This window comes from Chrysemys picta, chromosome 1, assembly GCF_011386835.1.
Source record: "Chrysemys picta bellii isolate R12L10 chromosome 1, ASM1138683v2, whole genome shotgun sequence".
NCBI lineage: Eukaryota > Metazoa > Chordata > Testudines > Emydidae > Chrysemys > Chrysemys picta.
This window is the reverse complement of record NC_088791.1, coordinates 229,941,295-229,964,638: the sequence shown is the minus strand read 5'-3', so window position 1 is coordinate 229,964,638 and position 23,344 is coordinate 229,941,295. Positions and strand designations below refer to the sequence as shown.

General features: G+C 43.4%; 2 protein-coding genes across 9 annotated transcripts in view; one reads left to right on the top strand and one right to left on the bottom strand.

The window, feature by feature from the left end:
• Positions 1 to 23,344, top strand: part of LOC101951641 (CD99 antigen) — a 514,232-nt gene that overhangs the window by 151,123 nt on the left and 339,765 nt on the right. The window lies entirely within an intron of this gene.
• LOC101950729 (arylsulfatase H) overlaps positions 1 to 23,344 on the bottom strand; it is a 42,201-nt gene that overhangs the window by 16,717 nt on the left and 2,140 nt on the right. For 4 of the 6 annotated variants that reach the window (XM_042840830.2, XM_065580766.1, XM_024104464.3 and 1 more), the window contains exons 2-8: positions 20,341 to 20,389; positions 17,416 to 17,550; positions 15,703 to 15,824; positions 15,361 to 15,483; positions 11,167 to 11,590; positions 10,094 to 10,230; positions 7,317 to 7,451 (exon numbers count right to left, since the gene is read on the bottom strand). In XM_042840830.2, coding sequence (XP_042696764.1) covers positions 7,317 to 7,451; positions 10,094 to 10,230; positions 11,167 to 11,590; positions 15,361 to 15,483; positions 15,703 to 15,824; positions 17,416 to 17,550; positions 20,341 to 20,389 — 1,125 coding nt within the window. Of the gene's footprint in view, positions 1 to 7,316; positions 7,452 to 10,093; positions 10,231 to 11,166; positions 11,591 to 15,360; positions 15,484 to 15,702; positions 15,825 to 17,415; positions 17,551 to 20,340; positions 20,404 to 23,344 lie in introns of all 6 variants that reach the window. The other 2 variants (XM_042840831.2, XM_065580765.1) reach the window with 2 other exon arrangements.

The following is a 23,344-nucleotide window of genomic DNA, read 5'->3' as shown; positions in this document are numbered from 1 at the left end:
GGATCAGAGCCATAGTTTGAGCCCCAAGTATGTGTAAAAAAAAGTTATAAGATGTTACATGATTATTTTAGTGGGACTGTATCTCACTTAAACGACCTAAAATATCTTGACTACTAAACAAACCCTGTAGCTATTTCCAAGACAAGATTTTTTTGATCTGTCACTCTCACAGTTCTTGGGAGGCAGGCCAGTTCTCGCTTACAGACAGCCGCACAACCTGAAGCAAATACTCACCACACCACAGAAACACTAACCCAGGAACCAATCCCTGTAACAAACCCCGTTGCCTACTCTGTCGCTAGAGTAGATATGGGGACACCATCAGAAGATTCAACCACATCAGCCACACCATCACGGGCTCATTCACCTGCATATCTACTAATGTGATATATGCCATCATGTGCCAGCAATGCCCCTCTTCCCTGTACATTGGCCAAACTGGACATTCTCTATGTAAAAGAATAAATGGTCACAAATTAGACATCAGGAATGGTAACATACAAAAGCCAGTAGGAGAACACTTCAATCTCCCTGGACATTCTATTACAGATTTAAAAGTAGCCATGCTTCAACAAAAAAAAACTTCAGAAACAGATTTCAAAGAGAAACTGAAGAGCTACAATTCATTTGCAAATGTAACACCATTAATGTGGGCTTGAATAGGGACTAGAAGTGACTGGCTCACTACAAAAGCAATTTTCCCTCTCTTGGTATCGACACCTCATCAGTTACTGGGAGTGGACCACATCCACCCTGATTGAATTGGCCCTGTCAACAATGTTTCTCCACTTATGAAGTAACTCCCTTCTCTTCATGTGTCAGTATATTTATGCCTGCATCTGTAATTTTCACTCCATGCATCTGAAGAAGTGGGTTTTTTACCCACGAAAGCTTATGCCCAAATAAATCTGTTAGTCTTTAAGGTGCCATTGGGCTCCTCGTTAAAACTGAGCAATGGAGAGGGGAAGGGATTTTAAATCACACTTTGAAAACTCTGTTTTTTCTGATTTTGTTAACACGTATTTAACTTCAGAGCCAAATGTGTATTTTGGATAAAGGATACCTGGGTGCAAGGGAGGGATGAGAGAGACAAATTTGCTTCCAAGTAGTATAGCCCTCGATAGTATTCATCACCATGTATTTTTGACAGGTTTCCATGCCCCATTTAGGGCTTATGTCCTGCCCTTCATCCCCATTTCCATTGGTGCTGAAGTTTGGCACCATCGGCCATTTTGAAAAATTGTTATGTTTGAATAGGGGGAGTGTTGTGTGTTTGTGCTTTGATACATTAAGAGGAAAAGGTTGAAAGAATAGAGTGAGAGAGTTTAAAGATTAAAAAAAGAAAGATTGGGTTAAGGTTTAGAGAAAAAAAGGAAAGAAAGGTTATTTGGGGAGATTGAGTAAGGAGAGATGCTTTTAAAGGTCTAGTTTGGTAGGTTATTAAAGAATAGAAAAAGAACTTAAAGAAAAAAGGAGATTTTTGTTTTTAAAGGACTAGTTTGAAAGAAGAGAGACAAGTTATTAAAGAAAAGAGATTTTTAGTGAGTTTGAGTAAGGAGAGATGATGATTTTAAAGGCCTATTTTGGCAGGTTATTAAAGAATAGAAAATTTTGAAATAAATGTAAAAGGTGTATTAAATAAGGGTAGGTTAAGAAAAGAGCATTTAAACATTAAATAATATTAAAAACTAGGTTTAAAAGGGGAATTTACTAAGGCAGAGCTTGTTTAGAAAGCATGTGGTTAAAAAAGTTAACAGGAAAGCATTTAAACTATTAAATACAAGGATAGGTTAAGAAAAAAGCCTGTAAAAAGAGAAACATATAAAGAGAAGTTAAAAGAGAGAACAGGGCTAGAAAAAGGAAAAGAAAGCCCCTTTGCACAGGGCAAAGATAGAAAGCACGTGGTTGAATCAGAGAGAGAGATCTTACTATTCCAAGTCTTTTTGCCGAATGAACCAACCTCCCGGGCTTACTCCCCCTCAGACTTGTTATCACCACCTTTGGATCAGAACAATCAGATGTTGTTCTACAGCAGCGTCATAGAATTCATTTTTCTGAACCAATCCTAGAATCCCAAGATTTTTAAACAAGAACCATCTCTCTCTTCTCCCCCCACTAAGTCCTCCCTCTCCATCCTTAACTTCCTTGTTCTTATCTAAAAAAACAGACCCCAATCATTTTCCCCGCCATGTAGCCCTTTTACATAGGGGTTTTAATAAAAGTTAAAACCATAAGATTTTAGTAACAAACTTTCTTTTTCTTTTAATCTTTAAACTCTCTATTTTTTCAACCTTTTTCTCTAAATGTATCAAAGCACAAACACACAACACTCTCCTTATTCAAACATAACAATTTTTCAAAATGGCTGATGGCCCCAAACTTCGGTGCCAATGGAAACGGGGTGGGAAATAAGCCCTAAATGGGGTGTGGAAACCTGTCAAAATACATGGTGATGAATACTATCAATGTATATACTACTCTCCCAGATTTTTACTATCCTGGGCGGCCAGGACAGTCACCCGCTTCTTCCCCTAAATGGCACCCCTGAGGATAGACACTGCCCCACCTAGGAAGAGCAGAGCAGCTCGGCACTGGCAGAAATGGGGGAAGGCAGTGGCAGTGACTCTGAATGCCTCCCCATCCCCAAACTGCACCCATGGTGGATTCCCTCCTCCTCTTGCCCAGGAAATCTAGGTAGGAGGCAGGGCAACCCAGGCTGCTCATCAGGCTGGGCTTCTGCAAATCTTGTTTTATCCAAACCTGCAAAGACCTCCTTAAACAACACAAGTACAACCTACTATTTGATAACGAGTTTGCATCCTGGCTGGGAAAAGCTGCAAGAAGCAGATCATTTGATATTATTGCAAACACTAGAGGTATTGCAAACAGTAGAGGTATTTTAAAGCAATGTGTCCATAGCATTGACTTGTATGCAAGCACAGACATAGACCATTGATGTGGTGAAAGACTCAGAGATGGGATAAGTAGCATTCTCCCACTAGAAATAAGAAGCATAGTGTGGAAACATGCTACTGTCTCTAAGCAAAATTTGTACTCATGGTGGAAGATGGTAAATTTCACATATGATGCACAGCTGAATCAAGCCACTGCTTTTATAATATTAATTTCTAATGCCCAAATTGAATGGATATCTCCCATTGTGGCATTAGGATTGAACATTAATAACAGTGTAATGCAACCAATGGAGCATAAATTATGGGCCATAAATCAAATATCTCTATGGAAGATAGTAGAACTTGAGGCATGTATAGAAGAACATGGAATTGGATATATTTGCAACAGTAATGCTGTTCAGTCTTATGATATATGTTTAAACTCAGAGAAAGGGAAGTTCACTAGCAATTAAATCCTTTCTCATATATTGGATCTGTGGTGGTGTACATAGGAAATAAATGTGTATGTATTGGGAGTTGTTTAAGCAATTTACAGTTGATCATTTATTTAATGTAAATCATGATCCCAATGAAAATCAATGTTTGTGTAATATAGTTGCTGTAATTCAATGAGATTTTAATTTTACATTACCTTAAGTCAAAACTAAGGAAATTCTAAACCACTACCAACTGTATACTAGTATTAATCCTATTTCATTGGGGATGAACATAAGTTTAGTTAAATAGCTCTTAAATCATACACATTTGCAAAAATTGTCACAAAAAGCTCAAGCTGATGCACGCAGGGTTATGATTACTGTCCACCACGTATCTAGTGAGCGGGAACAAATTGTTGAAAGAGTAAAAAGGGACACAAGAACATAAATGGCAGGAGGTATTTCTGGGATCGTCTCTGTGACAAGGTTGGGACTCACCACCGTGGCACCTCCTACTGGTCATCTAGGGGAATTGGTTCAATCCAGTAGAGCACCCCCTTCTGGTGGTGTCCCGTCGGTCGGCCCGCCTTTGGTTGGCGTGTAGACCCGCGTTGCTCCCGACGCACGGTGTCCTCTTCTGGAACACTGCCCTCCGACAGTGTCCCTTTGTCCATTCACACCCCCTTCTGGGGGCTAGATGATCAACACTCCTATGCCTGCAAGTCCTATCCCTACAGCTCGGGATCTGGTGTAGTTTCTGCTGGCCGCTCCTGCGGCCTATGGCTGGGTGTACTGCCAAGGGGAACAAAGGGGGGAGGAGGGGACCCAGGCCCGCCCATTACTCTGAGTCCTGGTCCAGAGCCTTCTAGTGACAGCCTCACTGTCCTCCTTCTCCTTCCTCCTCTGTCTGTTCCTCTGGACCGCTTCCCCAACAGCCCTTCTCCCTGCTAGGTCCTTTCCTACAAGGCCGGCCGCCGGGCAGGCTACGGAGTAGGATCTTCTCCCGCTCTCCAAGGCTGGCCTGCACTGCGCTGTCCATGGTGCTGGCCTCCCAGCTCTGGAGACAGACCTGCCCCTCTGAAGGCCTGGGACAGACTGACCACTCTCTCCCTGAGCAGTCTTTTATATGGCTGAGCTTGGCCCTGATTGGCTGTCCCCAACCTGGGCTCTGATCGGCTCGCAACAAGCTTTCTTTTATTGGCTGCCGTGATATGCAGGCACCCAGGCCTGCCGCAGCCCACACTCTCCGGGCGTGGGGCAGCCACCCTACCACAGTCTCCCACAGCAACGAGATTCTTTAATGCACTTCTGCATCCTATTATCATGATTTTAGTGTTTCAGATATTGGTGGTAGTACTGATTGTTATTCTGGATTAAAAGAAAGTTTAAACAATTGCAAAGTGTGCACTTTAGGAGAACTGAAATGGTTACATCAGGGATCGGCAACGTTTGACACGTAGCCCACCAGGGTAAGCCCCCTGGCGGGCCAGGCCAGTTTGGCTGAACCTGCGGATGCGGCAGGTAAACAATCACAGTTCCCACAGGCTGCGGTTCGCTGCTCCAGGCCAATGGGGGCTGCAGGAAGTGGCGCGGGACAAGGGATGTGCTGGCCGCGGCTTCCCGCAGCCCCCATTGGCCTGCAGTGGTGAACTGCAGCCAGTGGGAGCTGCAATCATCCGAACCTGTGGACGTGGCAGGTAAACAAATCGGCCCGGCCCGCCAGGGGGCTTTCCCTGGTGGGCCACGTGCCAAAGGTTGCCGATCCCTGGGTTACATTATCCTAGAGAGGCAAAGTCAGGGGTTGTGAGATATCATGCCAAGTAGAAGAAACACCTGCTTGGTCCCTCAGGGAGCCTTGAGCTAATGCTGACAAGGCCAAACATCCACTAAACTCACTAGTTGGTGATGGTTAAAATATAAATATGTTAACCATCAAGGAGAGGACTGATGGACAAGGAGTAGAGTTACTCTATTTTGAAACCTTGCAGCTATTTTGCGTTAGTTAAACACATCACTAAGGTATCGTTCCACCATTAGCTGACAGCAAGGAAGCATGTAGTAACAAGAAATGGCTGGAAAAATAACAAGCAGCGGTGAGGCAGCTGATCATAAGGTTGTTTTAGATATATACTGCTTGTGTCAGTCATTTATCGGATGAATGTGCCGTGTCCTCTAGGTATTCCTGAGACCACCCTAGTACAAAGAAAATTCTGGGTGTAACAATTCCTAACAGGTGTTTGTCCAACCCGTTCATAAAACCTCCAATGATGAGATACCACAATCTCCTTTGGAAGCCTATTCCAGAGTTTAACTACCGTTATAATCAGATTTTTTTCCTGATGTCTAACCTAAATCTCCTTTGCTGCAGATTAAGCCCATTACTTCTTGGCATACCTTCAGTGGACAAGGAGAACAATTGATCACAGTCCTCTTTATAACAGTCCTTAACAGATTTGAGGGCTATTATCAGGTCCTCCCTCAGTCCTTTCTCAAGACTAAACATGCCCAGTTTTTTCCCAGCTTTTCTCATAGGTCAAGTTTCTAAACCTTTTATCATTTTTTGTTGCTGTCCTCTGGACTTTCTTCAGTGTGTCCACATCTTTTCCAAAGTATGGTGCCTAGAATTAGATGCGGTACTCCAACTGAGGCCACACCAGTGCTGAGTGGAGTGGGACAATTACCTCCTCTGTCTGACAATTACCTCCTCTTACACGCCTGCAAATGATATTAGCCTTTTTCACAACTGCATCATTTTGCTGACTCACATTAAGTCTGTGATCCTCTATAGCAGTGGTACTCAACCTTTCCAGATTACTGTACCCCTTACAGGAGTCTGATTTGTTTTGTATACCCAAAGTTTCATCTTACTTAAAAACTACTTGCTTACAAAATCAGACATAAAAACACAAAAGTGTCACAGCACGCTATTACTGAAAAATTGCTTACTTTCTCACTTTTGCCATATCATTATAAAATAAATCAATTGGAATATGAATACTGTACTTACACTTCAGTAAAATACTTGAGCCTGTTTTTCACTAGTGAGCCTTGTCGGAAGCCCGGGTCCCACGTCCCAGGGCTGAAGCATGTAATTTAGCTTTGTGTGGCTTCCTGTGGTGTGGGTTCCCGAGCAATTTCCTTGCTTGCCAACCATAATGCCAGCCCTGCACTTGTGACCCAAACCCATCCCATGACCCCTCCCTGATGGCTGCAACCCCAGGTTGAGAAACACTGATCTAGATAAGTTGAACACCCCCTGGAAGACCTCTGACTATCCCCAGGGGTACACGTACCCCTGCTTGAGAAGCACTGCTCTATAACCCCCAGATCTTCTTCAGCAGTACTAGCCAATTACTGCCCATTTTGTATTTGTGCATTTAATTTTTCCTTCCTCAGTGAAGTACTTTTTACATGTATTTATTGAATTCAATCTTGTTGATTTCAGATCAATTCTCTAATTTGTCAAGATCATTGTGAATTCTAAGCACTTGCAACCCCTTCCAGCTTGGTGTCATCTGCAAATTTTATAAATGTACATTCCATGCCATTATCCAGTTGCATTTATTGGTATAGAATTATTGGTATGGAAGAGAGGAAGGATGGTCCAGTGGTTAGGGCACTACCCCAGGGCTTTGGAGATAAGGATAAAGTCCTTGCTATGCCAAGACTTCCTATGTCAGCAGGCACACTAGCCTCTCTGTGCCTTAGTTTCCCATCTATATGTGGGGATGACAGTACTTCCTTAACTAATAGGGGTGTTGCAGATAAATACATTAAAGACTGGTGCTCAGATATCACAGTATTGTTATATAAGTATAGATGCTGGTGAGTCTGGATATTGGAAACTATCTGGGTTTTAGTTGCCTTTCTGAGCTCCATGATAAAGCAGAATATAACTTTATAAATATATTCAACCTGGACCTATTTATTTTAAGAAAGAAGATGCTATAAAGTCCCACAGACAGATAGTCTACAGCGTTCTCACCTTTGTATATTCCATTCCAACCACCTAATTGGGTATTTTGTTTTTGAGCCTCCAAGTGTCCTCCATGGTCAGATGTGAAATAAGTGAATGTGTTATTCTTCGAGCCTTCTTTGTCAATAGCATCCAGAATTCTGCCTATAAATAAAGAAAAATAGCGCTATTCAATACTGAGAAACGGAGTTACAAATGTGTCATTAAGGACCTGATCCAAAGTCCAGTGAAGTCAGTGGGGGTTAGATCCTCAAAGGAACTTAGGTGTGGTGATGCTGAGGGTCACCACACCTAACTTTTAGGCATGTAGAAAATCAGTGGGATTCATCACATCCAGGAGCGGTGCCAGGGTTTTTGCCGCCCTAGGCGGCAGCACTCCTCCTCTGAGCTTTCGGCGGCAGGGGTCCTTCTGCTCCACATCTTCAGGGCACTTCGGCGGCGGGTCCCGGAGTGAGTGAAGGACCCGCTACCGAATTTCCGCCGAAGACCCGGAGTGGAAGGACTCCCCGCCGCCAAATTTCCGCCGAGGACGGCAAAATGCCATCCTGCAAATCCTGCCGCCCTAGGCAACCACCTAGGGTCACCTACTGGAAGCGCCGGCCCTGATCACATCTGAGTTGGGCACCTAGGCTCCATAGACAATGAATGGGAAGAGAGGACACCTCAGAATGGGAACCACAAAAGCCCAGTATGCTAGCGGTTCCCCTCCTAAACTAGTCAATGGGAGATACCAAGGTAAGAGGGGTGTTTTAAACCCTGCCCCTCTCGGCAAGTTGGGCACCTAAGTTGGGGCTGCAGGGAGGCACCTCCCTCTGCTTGGAATTCTGAGCTGCAAACCCTCTCATGGGATTAGGCACTGTGATGATTTGGGAATATGTCTGTACAATTTATGAATTCTGTGTAAGATTATGAACCCTAGTATCTGTGTCAGGCTGCAAACTCCACTTTCAATGTTCAAACATTTGCCTTTTCTATGGTCTGTCTGTCTCCATGTTGGGTTGAACATTCCAAAAGCTGGTGGCATAAGAATAACAGTAGAGGGCAGTTGGCTCTTAAGTATCCAATTGCTGGACATTTATTCTCTTTGGACAAAAGACTGGTTTTAAAAAAGGGCTGAAGTTTGTCTGCTCAGGACAGCAGTCCATTTTCTCCTGGCCAGGAGAGAGAGAGGTGTCACATAGTAAGTAGCAGCCCCATTGGGAGGGCAGGCACTGCCCACTGTCCTGAACCTAAGTAGCCTCAAGACCTCTGGACCACAACAGGGACTCAGATACCAGCTCAAAGCATGCCCTGACATGGTAAGGGAATTAAATATGGGTTTAGTGTTTATTGTTTTAAATGCTCTGTACTATCCTGTGCTTTGTACAACTAAGTATAGAAGAGTATAAATGTTTTAGACTGTACATAGCATGTGTGTGTATATTGGATGCTTCACCACAACTGCCTTCCCCTGAGAGAGTTTCAGAAGCTTCACACCTTTGGGGTGGAGTTTTAGGAGAGGTGTGTTTAAGTATGAGAGGTATCTCAGGGGGAAGTGCTGCTCCTGAGGGAGCTCTTCAGCCCACCTGTCCTAGGGCCCATTTCCAAGAAGGGGTACCAGACTGAGAGTCAGTGCCCTGGCCAAGGGAGGAACAGTGCAGCAGCTTGCTGAGGCTCCAGAAGCTTAACACCCTGTGGATCCAGAGCACAGAGACTTGGACTCTCCTCACAGCAGTCCTATTGGATGGCCAGCAGGGAGCACTCGCTAGGATCTGAGATACGCACCTATGCTGTTTTTGCAAAAAGCTGGGGAGCAGGTCTGATCTCATAACTTTTAGCCCAGTATTTAGGAAACTCACTGGCAATAGGTGCCTCCTGTGGCTACAGATGAAGGAGCAACAGCTGAAGTGCATCAAAAGGAAGGATGGTCTAGGGGTTAGGGCACTAACCTAGTCTATGCTCCTCCACAAACTTCCTGTGTGACCTTGATGATTTAGCCTTTCTGTGTCTTAGTTCCCCAGCTGTAAAACTGTGATAATAATTATAATAATAATAATTAATACTTAGGTCTAATATAGCACTTTTCATCTGTAGATATCAATGTTTCTTGCAGTTAGCGTCATTAATCCCATTTTACAGATGGGTAAACTGAGACACAGGGAGGGGGAAGTGATTTGCTGAAGGCTAGCAGCAGAGACAGGAACGGTACCCAAGTCACTGAGTCCCAATCCAGCGCCCTAGCCATTAGATTACAATTCCCTATCTCACAGGGATGTTGTGGGATAAATACATTAAAGACCGAGAGAGGTGCTCAGATACTAAGGTGATGACAGCCATATAGGTACCCAAGACAGATATGCGCAACAAGAAATAAACCACAGGAGACTGAGTACACTGTGCACGTTCAACTTTATACTGACAACTGTCATGTTTGAACCATACATTTAATTCAGTATGTTAAAAGCATTCCTTGAGGCCAGATGTTATAAAGTGTTTGTATTCTACAATTTGATTACATTATACTATCACAGCACTGCACAGAATAGAGTTTTAATTAAAAAAGAGAGATACTCCAAAACAACTGCTTGTATTTGCTTCCTAAGAATAACATTATATGTTTAAAGCAAGGGGCAGTGTAACAGGGTGCTGGTCCTTGGGCACATCCGTATATTGTAGAGACCTGTTTCAGGCAGTTTAAATCTATTTGTTATTGTAAATTATATCGGGTACCTACCATGCCTTTTAATTGTTTTTAGACAAATTTAAATAAATAAAGTCAGTCTCATTCAAAAAGAAAGACCACTTACCCACCATCCAGTCCATCTCCTCTACATTATCTCCATATAAACCATGTCTACTCTTCCCAAGAAACTTCTCTGTGGTGACGAGGGGTATGTGGACATGTAAAAAGGAAACAAAGAGGAGGAATGGGCCATGCTTGTTTCTAAAAACAAAACAAAAAATAAATTGTCACTGTCTCAGAAAAAGAGAGTTTCAGTTGAAAAACAATCCCCCCGCCCCCCAAAACAAATGGCCTTGAAATATATTGTTTGGTGTTTATTCAGTGACACGTTAGGCTATGTCTGCAGATGGAATCTTACACAACTATGCTTGTGAGGTTTCAGACATGCAAAACTGAAGAAAAACAAATTCCAGATGCATGCAGGAATGGGACATTTTTCACACACAATAAATTTCATTTATAAACAAAATATCTTTGTATTAGCAGAAACGTATAAACTCCCAGCCCAAAGGTTGATGTTTTCTCTGTAACAGAGAAAGGGATTTCTGTTTGGGGGGTTGAGCACGGTCAAGGTGTTGCACAGAGCGGAGAATTTTGCCATTTTTACTGCAAAAGCCGTGTGCACTGGTGGAAAGGATACTCATTCACTGTGGGTTAGCTCAGATTTCACACATGAATACTTGCAAGGTGAGAATTAAGAGCTTTGTCTATTACAAAGAACTAATACAGTTGGAAAATCCAGTATTGCTTTTGATAAACTGTTCAGCCTATGGACTGTTTTCTTGAGGGATGTTAACCTACAGACATCAAGCTAAAATTGTTGTTGTTATTTGTGGTACTGTCTATCTACGAGCCCCAGTCATGGACCAAGACCCCATTGTGCAGGGCGGTGTAAAAACAGAACAAAGAGTTGGTCCCTGCCCCCAAGGAGCTCATAGTTTAAGTATTAGAGGCAAGAGATGGAGCCAGTCAGCCAGGGGAACACAAGGAATTGATGAAACAATACTGGTCAGCATGATAGTCAGTTGTCTCAGCACATTAGCTGCCTAACCCAATGGTGACTTGTACTATTAGAGACATTTACAATAACAATATAGTTAAGAAACATTAAAGGATAATATGATATTTATTGGTTACCGTTCAATAAATGAAACAGCCTCCTTAAGTACATTGGAAGTGGCTTTTTCTAGCTTCATTGGTTGTTCACTAATGTCATGGTTTCTCATCAGGATACAGTTCCAATACTTTACAAATCCATAACTGGAGAACCAGGAGATGAAAAACAGGAAACCACACAGGGCAAAGCAGATGATTGCTTTCCATTTTACCAAGAATAAGCCGGTCAGTTTTCCAATCAAAAGTGTGAGCACTGTAAGGGCAATTATCTGACTGTAAAGCCAATATTTAGCTTGCACCAATGCGTTGAGGCGACGATTTTCTGTACTTTGGCATTCATTCATAAGGGTAAAAGGCATGCCATAAAAATAGTCAAAACCATGGTTTAAAGGGTGATGGCAGTGATCACTGTGGGATTCACAGTTCATACCCTGATGCCACTTTCCTTAAAAGATAAATGAAAGATTTAAAATCAGATATCATTGACACTGGGTGCCCCTGCCTATATTCCCAAAAGTTTGGCTCTTCTCCTAAATAAAAATATAAAACAGATCAGCCGAGTCTAGGTCAGGGATGGAAGAGGTTAAAATTTATATGTGGAAGCATATAATAAATAGAAAAACCAATTTACCCTCATCTAACTCAACTAACAGAATTCCAGTTAGGATGAAAGCCCAGATGAGGGGAGAGACATACTGAATGAGATCAAGAATGGAAATTTTTTTTGATACTTAAATTGTAAGTTAGCCCTTACTCTAAAGAAGGATCCTTTGGGATCCAAGAAGGAGCTGATGGTAAGTACATCAGATAGCCTATAAGTTTAGTGTGACATCCACTCCTGGGAGGGAAGTACTCTGTAACAGGATTTACACATGGTCAGCCCCCGCACTTCAACTTTATTTGGCTAAATTTATTTTAAAATGATCCCCAAAATATGGTGTTCTAATTCTACAGAATGTATAACTTACAGCATTCTAATAATTGTTATTTACACAGACCATAATTAAGTTATATTATAGCACAATAAGAATATATCTTGACACAGAAGAGTGCATAGTTATAGAAGAGCCTATAACTATGGTGTCAGTGGCTACAAGACTGGTAAAGGACCTCTGAGTACTACTAGCTGCTGTTGGTTGTGTTTTACAGTATAACATTAGAACCAGTCTGCACTATCCCTAGTCATGTTCATCCCTTTGAAGAGAGCTAGCACAAGACCTATATATTACTAAGTCCCTCTATCAAGGCTGCTTCACCACTCTGAACTTTAGGGCACAAATGTGGGGGCCTTCATGAAAACTTCTAAGCTTAACTACCAGCTTAGATCTGGTCCGCTGCCACCATTCCCAAAGCTAGTTCCCTTCCCTGGGAAGCCTTGAGAAACTCTTCACCAATTCCCTGGTGAATACAACTCCAAACCCCTTGAATCTTAAAGCAAGGAGAAATTAACCATCCCCCCTCCTTCCTCCCACCAATTCCTGGTGGATCAAGATCCAACCCCCTTGGATCTAAAAACCAAGGAAAAATCAATCAGGTTCTTAAAAAGAAGAACAGGAGTACTTGTGGCACCTTATAGACTAACAAATTTATTAGAGCATAAGCTTTCGTGGACTACAGCCCACTTCTTCGGATGCAAGTGGGCTGTAGTCCACGAAAGCTTATGCTCTAATAAATTTGTTAGTCTCTAAGGTGCCACAAGTACTCCTGTTCTTCTTTTTGCGGATACAGACTAACACGGCTGCTACTCTAAAACCTGTTCTTAAAAAGAAGGCTTTTAATTAAAGAAAAAAGGTAAAAATCATCTCTGTAAAATCAGGATGGAAAATAACTTTACAGGGTAATCAAACTTAAAGAGCTCAGAGGACCCCCCTCTAGCCTCAGGTTCAAAGTACAGCAAACAGAGATAAACACTCTAGTAAAAGGTACATTTACAAGTTGAGAAAACAAAGTAAAACTAACACACCTTGCCTGGCTGTTTACTTACAAGTCTGAAATACGAGAGACTTGTTCAGAAAGATTTGGAGAACCTGGATTGATGTCTGGTCCCTCTCAGTCCCAAGAGCGAACAACTTCCCAAACAAAGAACACAAACAAAAGTCTTCCTCCCGCCCCAAGATTTGAAAGTATCTTGTCCCTTATTTGAGTATCAGAGGGGTAGCCGTGTTAGTCTGAATCTGTAAAAAGCAACAGAGGGTCCTGTGGCACCTTTGAGACTAACAGAAGTATTGGGAGCATAAGCTTTCGTGGGTAAGAACCTCACTTCTTCAGATGCAAGTAATGGAAATCTCTAGAGGCAGGTATATATCAGTGTGGAGATAACGAGGTTAGTTCAATCAGGGAGGGTGAGGTGCTCTGCTAGCAGTTGAGGTGTGAACACCAAGGGAGGAGAAACTGTTTCTGTAGTTGGATAGCCATTCACAGTCTTTGTTTAATCCTGATCTGATGGTGTCAAATTTGCAAATGAACTGGAGCTCAGCAGTTTCTCTTTGGAGTCTGGTCCTGAAGTTTTTTTGCTGTAAGATGGCAACCTTTACATCTGCTATTGTGTGGCCAGGGAGGTTGAAGTGTTCTCCTACAGGTTTTTGTATATTGCCATTCCTGATATCTGACTTGTGTCCATTTATCCTCTTGCGTAGTGACTGTCCAGTTTGGCCAATGTACATAGCAGAGGGGCATTGCTGGCATATGATGGCATATATAACATTAGTGGACGTGCAGGTGAATGAGCCGGTGATGTTGTAGCTGATCTGGTTAGGTCCAGTGATGGTGTTGCTGGTGTAGATATGTATCTACACCAGCAACACCATCACTGGACCTAACCAGATCAGCTACAACATCACCGGCTCATTCACCTGCACGTCCACTAATGTTATATATGCCATCATATGCCAGCAATGCCCCTCTGCTATGTACATTGGCCAAACTGGACAGTCACTACGCAAGAGGATAAATGGACACAAGTCAGATATCAGGAATGGCAATATACAAAAACCTGTAGGAGAACACTTCAACCTCCCTGGCCACACAATAGCAGATGTAAAGGTTGCCATCTTACAGCAAAAAAACTTCAGGACCAGACTCCAAAGAGAAACTGCTGAGCTCCAGTTCATTTGCAAATTTGACACCATCAGATCAGGATTAAACAAAGACTGTGAATGGCTATCCAACTACAGAAACAGTTTCTCCTCCCTTGGTGTTCACACCTCAACTGCTAGCAGAGCACCTCACCCTCCCTGATTGAACTAACCTCGTTATCTCCACACTGATATATACCTGCCTCTAGAGATTTCCATTACTTGCATCTGAAGAAGTGAGGTTCTTACCCACGAAAGCTTATGCTCCCAATACTTCTGTTAGTCTCAAAGGTGCCACAGGACCCTCTGTTGCTTGTCCCTTATTGGTCCTTTGGGTCAGGTGTCAGCCAGGTTACCTGAGCTTCTTAACCCTTTACAGGGAAAAGGATTTTGGAGTCTCTGGCCAGGAGGGATGTTATAGTACTGTACACAGGACAGCTGTTACCCTTCCCTTTATAGTTATGACACCCTCTTAAACCCACAAACTAAGAGCTAAGCAAAACTGAAATGGTGTAGAGGCCTGTGCTGGCCATCTACAAAAAGGTTAATTTTCACCCCCAGTATGCTTAAACACAATAAGTGTCTTTCACTTTTTAGAACAATATTTTTTGGGGGGGAAAAAAGTGCTGTTTAAAGGACAAATCCTGCTATTCTTACTCAGGCACAATTCCTAGTGACTTCAGTGGGATTTTTGCCCTCTGTGTGGGGCCTGATCCACCACTAAAGTCAATGAGTGTCTTCCCACTTTGTGCCTCACCTAATATAGGTACAGCTCATGAAGGTCCTGGTAAGAGACTTGGCTCTGGTAATATATAGGATGCACAAACATAGCAAGTTCACCCAGCAGGTGAGTGACTGAGCAGTAATTGTTTAAGACTATTGTAGTGTCTGGCAAGCAACTGCTCTCATAAGTCAATGCATATTTTGTGGGTGTTTCCTAAAACATTATATACTGAATTCACCAGATCCTGTTTTCTGAACTTTCAGTTTACTTTGTACATCCATATTTATTCATTTTGGGCTTATCAGATATGTAAATTATGGTTTTTGTAAACAAATGGGCTATATTTCAAAATGTTACAGTGCTTAAGAAGTTTTATAAATTGGAAACTGTAGTCTAGCTAATTTCTACATACTGTACCTATAAGTCCTGTGGTATAACCTTGCTGCTGCAGTATTCTGGCAAAAGTTGTTTCATTTGGAGGGAGCCCTCCTGAGCCACCAGTCCAAAAAAGAACACGCTGTTTAGTGCTGGATCCCATTCCTAAAGCATAATACAAAATAATAAATTACTTGTTTCTTTTCCTATTATTCTCTTCGATGAATGGAAGGTCATGTTTTATTTAAAACCAAAATGCAATGATATGCTGTCAAAAACCATAGAACTGGACACAAGGTCTATTTAATCAAGATCTATTTAAAGGAATTGCAATAGAAAATTGTACTGTTTAGACAGCAGTGAACCATTAAAGAGAGGTCCAACCTGATCTGATAGGGTATCTGCCAGTCAGGAAAGCAGCTCTGCTTGGTGTGCAAAGGGGAGCCGCAGCAATGTGCTGAGTAAGTTTCACTCCTTCCTTTGCCAGCTGATCAATATTAGGGGTCCTAAAAAGAAAAATGAACTATGATCAAATTTGAGACACACACAAAATAAAGCAGCATGTTCAAGACCATCATGGATGAATCTACACATTGTCTGCTTTATATACAACTAAATAGTGAGAAAATGTTTATATTAGTCCTATTACCTTTACCTATTACCTCTCCCAAGTGGTATTGATTAAAATAAAAAAAAAATCAGTTACACTGGATAAATAACATGCAATAAGAAAAATAAGAACCAAAGAGTACATCCCAGATGAAGAAAACATATACTGTATTGACATATGGAACCAGATATGGATATATGACAATACAGGGATTTATTTCTCCTGCCCGCAGAAAGGGAACCACTATGTTTTGCATTCTCACTGCAGAAATAAAAGTGAAGATAAGAGAATGGGCCTTTTCTGTTTTATCACTTTGTAGTACGTGACTTGAGTAACATTTTGTTGATTTAAAGCTTTTTATATATTGTATATGACTGAGATTGCAAACACATAGTACAGTTAAATCTTTAAAAAACAAACAATCCAATTGTCTCTTGTGCCTGCCACTCAGTACTTCAGAAACAATTCTTACACTTTTAAATTATATTTTCCTTTTAAAAAAATCTCAATTTTGCAATTAAAATGATTACCATGTATTGGAAAACTCTCCAAAGAGAAAAACAATAGCTGCATGTACTGTGCCTGGCAGAAAGCTAGCCTGTCTTATTAAAGTGAACATACATTTTCACGAGCCTTTGGAGAAACATAAGATTTGACACACTGAAACAGACAAATTCCACATCAGGTCCAGCATCAACTCTTTGGCAGCTGCCAAAGCTGGAGAAAGGAAGGCGTAAAATACCCAGAATACACATAATAATGACTATAATAAGAAATTTCTCTTTCATCCAAGAACTTTCTTTATGCTCTCTCTCTCTCTCTCTCTCTCACACACACACAGTATTAATATGTCTAAATAAAAATGGATAAGTCAATCTTGGGATAACTATATCATGGACATGGAGACATCATTCCATGCACATATTACAGTTAAACCTATGCTGGTTGGAGCTGACATTTGGTGTCAAATCCCAATTTCAAATGTAACCTTGGAGTACATGCATGCGTATGTGCGCATGCGTGTCCGTCTGGGCAAATGAATCAACAACCATCCCAAGAAAGTCCCTTGCAACGTAACACTTACTGTTGCCCATTTATTTTCTATATACTGTACACTGAAAAGAACATATTTAAACTGATCACCTAAGATGACAGGCAGCTACCTAAATAAGTAAGCCCAGGGTTACTTTAATTGATATGTTATTTTTCTAATATTAAGTAGTTTTGAACCTGTTCTCATACCTGTTGTAAGCCACAGCCTACTGTGCTATCATTAGGACACTCCAAAGGAAAATGAAGCGCACTTTTCATGTATAATGAGATGGTGGAATACCGGTTGACTCAAGTATGCCTATCCTTTTTCTTGAGTCTGTATTTCCACCAGGCGAGAGGACAACACTACACACCAAGATGAAAATTATGGGGACATTTTGATGAATTTCAGCTCCTCAATTCATGCCACAGTGACCCTGACAATGTGACCTTACCTTAGTGTATCATTGCCATAGCAGCCTACATCCCCCAAACCAAGATCATCAGCCATTATCAGTAAAATATTGGGTTTAGAGGCACTTGATGCATACGTTCTTAGGCATGAAACCAGCAAAATGGCTAGCCAGCTCCTGAAATTTAAGAATTAAAAGAAAAGATTTATTTAATGGAGACATTTGTAACTTTCTGATTCATTTTAAAGTAAGTGCAGACTGAGGTGGTTCTTCAATGGTTCTGATTAATTGTAAATGCTTCCCACACCCCGTAAGCGCAATATTATGAGATATCTGTGTGTGTATATATGTAAATAGTTATCTAAGGTTCCAGAAGGTGGTACTCATGAATATATAGAATATTCTGTGGGTTTTGTAGAATTAATAAAACTTCTTGTTGCATGTTGCTAATAGCTTCTTGTGTGCAGTTCTTCACGTAGAGATCTTCACACAGTAGAACCACTGCAGTTTCATTCACTGTATTAGGGTGGGAAAATACAAAGAATGTGGTCAGGGGTGTGGACCCCAGCATAACATGAACATATTTCTGGTAGGGTTCCCTTGAGCCACAACGCTAGGATTTGGAGATGGTATGGAGGCAGGTTGGGTCTGGGGTGGGAGAGAAGGACTTTTCTGCTGGATCCATTACTACACAAATCCACTGGGCCCTCCTTCTGCAAAAAAACAGTGCACCAGCTCCAGGGGTAACTGTGAAATTAAGGTTGCAGTTGCTGTTCAGTGGCTCCACTTTTGTTCCTTGACCTGAGGGAGGATGGTTCTTCCCCTCCAGGTCTTACGAGACCAAGACAGTAGTTTTAAATGGGCATCAATTTTGAGCCGTGTAGCGGGGTGGTAACCCTGCTCCGGTACAGAGTGGGCTGGGGCTGGAGCTGGAGCTGGAGAGCTAATTCCCTGGACGACCAGCAGGAGGCGCCGCAGGGGTGAGTCCGTACCGTTATGGTTTGGTGGAGAATGTAGGCATAAGCGGTCCACCCCGACACAAGGGACAAGGCAGGACAGCAGGACTATTGTCTGAGACGGTGGAGAGGAACGGGACAATGGATCCCGTATACACCGGGGTATATTATGGAGAGACCCCAGGTATTGTCCCTGGGTGAGTCCCGGTGTCAGCGTCCCCGAGGAAGGGGGCTGACGTCCTGCAGGGAATACGGGAGACCCAGCAGGAACGATGGGAGGTGCAAGGGGCCCTCCATCGACAGATGACCCAGCTAGCGAGGGAGCAGCGGACCCTAGTCCAACTCCTCCGGCAGGAGTGTTGGAGGAGCCGCCAGCAGGACACGAAGTGGAGCGCCAAGGCCAGGCAGCCTGTGAAGGGGCGCAGGACTTGCTATGCCTGCAAACAGGTGGGGCATGTGGCACGGGACTGTCCCTATTGGGGCAGGGGCCGGGCGTCGCAACCCCAGCAAGGACGAGGGGAGGTCCCGAGAACAGCTTGCCAGGTGAAGCAACCCGGGCGGTGGCTGACTTGTTGGGCCTATGGGCAGTCGGGCCATGTGTGGAGGATATGCCCAGGCCCAACACAAGAGGTCCATGTCAGTCCTGGTAAGGGGACAGGACCCCAAAGGGACAATAAGAAGTCCCGGGCAGCCCAGAGGCGAGAAGCCTGCTGGGGCTGCCGGGAACTAGGCCATCTAAAGAGGCATTGCCCCCTCAGAGGGACTGAGGGGCGACAAGAAGAGGTGCCTGTAGGCACGGAGGGACCAAACGTGACCAAGGTGGTGACTGGGATGGAGGGGACACCACAAGAGGCTGGGACCCAGACCGTCACCACACCAGTCACGGAGAGAGAGACCCAGAAGGAGTGGGCACAGCAAGAGGTTAGGGACCAAGTGGGCCATGTCCAAGGAACAAAATGGACCCAGGTGGTTGTGGGACAGATGACCAAGGGGACCCAGACCCTGAGGGAAGAGGGCCTGGGGGACCAGGATCTACAGGCACGATGCGAGGCGGCAGAGCGGGCCCTCCGGCAAGCAGAGGCATGTACCCGGGAGATGGCCCGCGGCTGGGAGGCTGCGAAGCGAAAATGTGCAAGCCTGGAGGCCCAACTTCGGGGACCCCAGGCCATAAGTCTCCCCTTTCCCCCCCTGGGGGTGGGGAGTTTGAGGGGAGAGGTGTGTAGCAGGGTGGTAACCCTGCTCTGGTCCAGAGGGGGCTGGGGCTGGGGCTGGGGCTGGAGAAAGTAGTTTATAGGCTGAGCTGATTGGGGGAAGTGGCTGCAACTGGGGCCACGCCCCAAACAGACTCAGCTGGCCCTATGAAGGCCAGGGCAGCCAAAAGCTCAGCAGTCTCTCTCTGAGTGCAGAGAGAGAAGGGCCTGGCTACAGCAAGCTAGGGATAGCATACCTGAGTGGAGCAGGGCTGGGGACAGGCTGAGGAGCTGGGGAGCTCCAGCCTGGATAGCCCCAGGCTGCAGCCTAGCGGAAGGCCAAGGGGTACTGGGGGTTGCAGAGAGCAGCCCAAGGCTAGGCCAAGGCAGCAGGTCCAAACCCTCTTTGCCAGTGATGAGTGGCCCATACTGTAGTCTGCCCCAAGGAGCGGGAGTAGTTGGTGACTGGCACTGGCCTAGTGCTGAGGCAAGGTGGGGATAGTAGGTGGGGGTTCTCCTGGGAGGGGAGACCTAGTGTGTGGGTACTGCCAGGGGGCAGCACCCAGAGCAAGGGGTCCTGGGAGGGACACGGGAGCCGGGAAGGAGAGGACTGGTGGATCACTGGCCTGCAGAGGGTACTCCAGAGGCTGGAGAGATAATTCCCTGGATGACCAGCAGGAGGTGCTGCAGGGGTGAGTCTGTACTGTTACAAGCTGACATTAAATATTTTTAAAATTTCAATAGATTAAAAAAGTTCATGTTATATTTTTATACACAATTTCAAAAGCCAAAAAGGGCCATTAATTAATGTATTCTCTTACCATTGCAGTTTCAGGCGTCTCATGGCTTCTTCTGAAACACACCAGCTGACTACATCAAAATTCCGTAAAAAAATAAATAAAGTATGACATATATAATGCTCTCATGCCTGCTTATTAACCATCGTACATCACAACAGTCACACTACCACTGTTCTCAGCTAAAATGTAGACATGCTGAACAGTTAGGGCTAGGCTTTACAACCCCTAAATTCATGAGCACTTACAGACGTAGTCCCATTAAACTAAGACACTACTTGTATGAAGGAACGCTCATGAATACAATTAAAGATTATGCAGTACAAGGCTCAATCCTGCAAGCTGTTGACTGTTCTCAACTCCTACTGACTTCCATGGAAGTTAGGTGCTCATTACCTTGCAACAATGAGTCCACAAGCACCCTAATGAACAAAAACAACAACAACAACAAAATAAAAAATGCCAAATGCAGAATTTACACAAGAAAATTTTACTTGTTGGATTTCACCGAAAGGGTTTTTTTTTGCGTTAAATGATAAACAAAACATCACTATAGGTAAAGTTAATTTTATTTTGCTTGGGAGGGAGAGAATAACATTCATCTTTCATGTGCAGAATTTGAGCCTTACTGTTTGATTACAAACTGCTAAGCATGGCATGCACATCTTCAAATGTGGGTTTTATAACCTAAGGGCTATATCTACAAAAGGGACTCAGTGTTCCAATGCTTAACTTGGTTTCCTCTCCCTAGTAAAATCCACAGCCTTGAGTTAGGATCCCAAGCTCCCTGTACAATGCATATAGAGGTAAGTGCCTAAGAATAGGATCCACAAAAGCCGGCACACTAAGTAGGGAGTCACTTTAGCTAGCCAATAGGAAATGTTGGGGATGAGGTGAGGGTCGATGCCCTTCCCCTCAAAAATAGCTAGGCACTGAAGTCTGGGTCAGAGGAAGGAGTCTCCATTTACTTCAGCTTCTCAGCTGTGAATCCTCTCCTGGAGTTAAGCACCTATCCCATGTCAGGAAAGAGAGAGAGCCCAATGCCAGAGAACCAAAGTTACTCCATTTTGTTACCTTGCCACCATTTTGTGCTAGGCAAGCAAAGAAGTACCAGTCCACCTTTAGCTGAAGGTAGGGGAGCACGTAGCACCAAGAATTGGCAGGGAAAATAACAAGCAGTGGTAAGGCAGTTAATTATAAGGTTGGGAGCATTTAGATACTACGTTGCAATATTGGCACAGGCACCAAGGGCTCTGAGAAGATATTAAGCAAAAGTGAGATAAAAAAGTGTGGTATAAGAGTCAGAGTGTGTTAGTGAGAGAGTCACAGAGGAGCCAGAGCTATCAATCTGTCAAGGAGTTTGTGAGTAAGCCAGTGAGAGAGTGAGGGTCGGTGTATGTGAAGAGAGCAGTGTAGAACAGGAGAAGTGAGCTGTGTAATAAAAGGGAAAAGAGCCTGTGTGTGTAGGAAGGAGAGAGAGATAGAGAAGGTGAGGGAAGGTAAGAAAAAGAGATAAAGGTGACAATAAGAAACTTGAAGGAGACCTGAGAGGAACCTGAGAAAAGAAAAAGAATGAAGAGAAACCTGAGGAACTTGACCTGAGAGATGCTTAGGTACTGCAAGAAGGCTGCTGTCAATGACCTGTGGAAGACTGGCCATCAGAAGCAAGGCATCTCCACTTCACCATCACTTCCAACTGTATGTTATTGTGGTTTGGGATGCTCTTAGCCTACTGTCAGGGATTGGTGTATTAGAGGGATTGTTGTGTTACTAAAGTGTTGTTTTAGAAATACTACTTGTGTCAATAACGTATTGGACAGATGTGCCGTGTCCTCTAGGTATTCCTGAGGCAACTCTAGCACAGAGAAAACCCTTGGGGTAACAAGCCCACCCTGTTATAGCCAATAACCTAGTGGTTAGGGCACTTACCTGGGATGGAGAAGATCTGTTTTCAAAACCTTGCGCTGCCTGATTCGGAGCAGGGACTTGATCCCAGGGCTCCTACATCCTGGATGAGTGTCTTAATCACTGACTTAAAGGATATCCTCAGCACTGGCATCACCACCATTTTTTTGTGATCAAGGGACTAGGCACCTAATTCCAGCAGAGGGTTTATACTGTGAATCTCAACTGAAGAGGCACTTCCTCCAGCCTGGACTTAGTCCCCTAACTATCTTTGAGAGGGAGGGATTAGACCCCATTCTTCTCCTCAGCATTTCCTGTTGAATACCTTAAGCGGCTCCCTGCTCATGTTGCTGGCTTCTGAGAATCCAATTCTTAGGTGCCTAATTCTCTCCATGCACTGTATAGGGAGCCTGGGCACCTAACTTGGGGCTGTGAATTTCACTGGGCAGCAGGGCATGTAATAGTTAGGCACTGCAATGCTTAAGTCCTTTGTGGAGCTAGCCCTAAGATACCAAATGCAGAATTTGCACAACCACCTGCTTTTACAGGCACAATACTTTTTTCTATTACACGCTGAATCCCCAGCTCCTTCTGAAGGCTGGATTCTCATTGAAATCAATGGGAACTTTTCCTGTGCATGAAGAATATAGAATTGGGCCTCAAGGCTTGTTTAATGTCTTCAGGCATCATCAGGAAAAACTAATTCCATTCAATAAAATCACCACTTTTACTTATACAAATTTAACACAAATCAGAAATTCATTCCCCCAAGAGCCAGCAAGACACAGAAAACAATCAGCAAGACTCAGCATCCAATTAAAAAAAACCCAAACGCTTTTTAATAATATGAAAAACAAACCCTCGTCTCAAGTTTATTCCTTCCCCTGAGATTCTTCTCACTCCTTGATTTGTTAAACCAGGGGTAGGCAACCTTTCAGAAGCGGTGTGCCAAGTCTTCATTTATTTACTTTAATTTAAGGTTTCGCGTGCTGGTAATCAATTTTAACGTTTTTTAGAAGGTCTCTCTCTCTATAAGTCTATATATTATATAACTAAACTATTGTTGTATGTAAAGTAAACAAGGTTTTCAAAATGTTTAAGAAGCGTCATTTAAAATTAAATT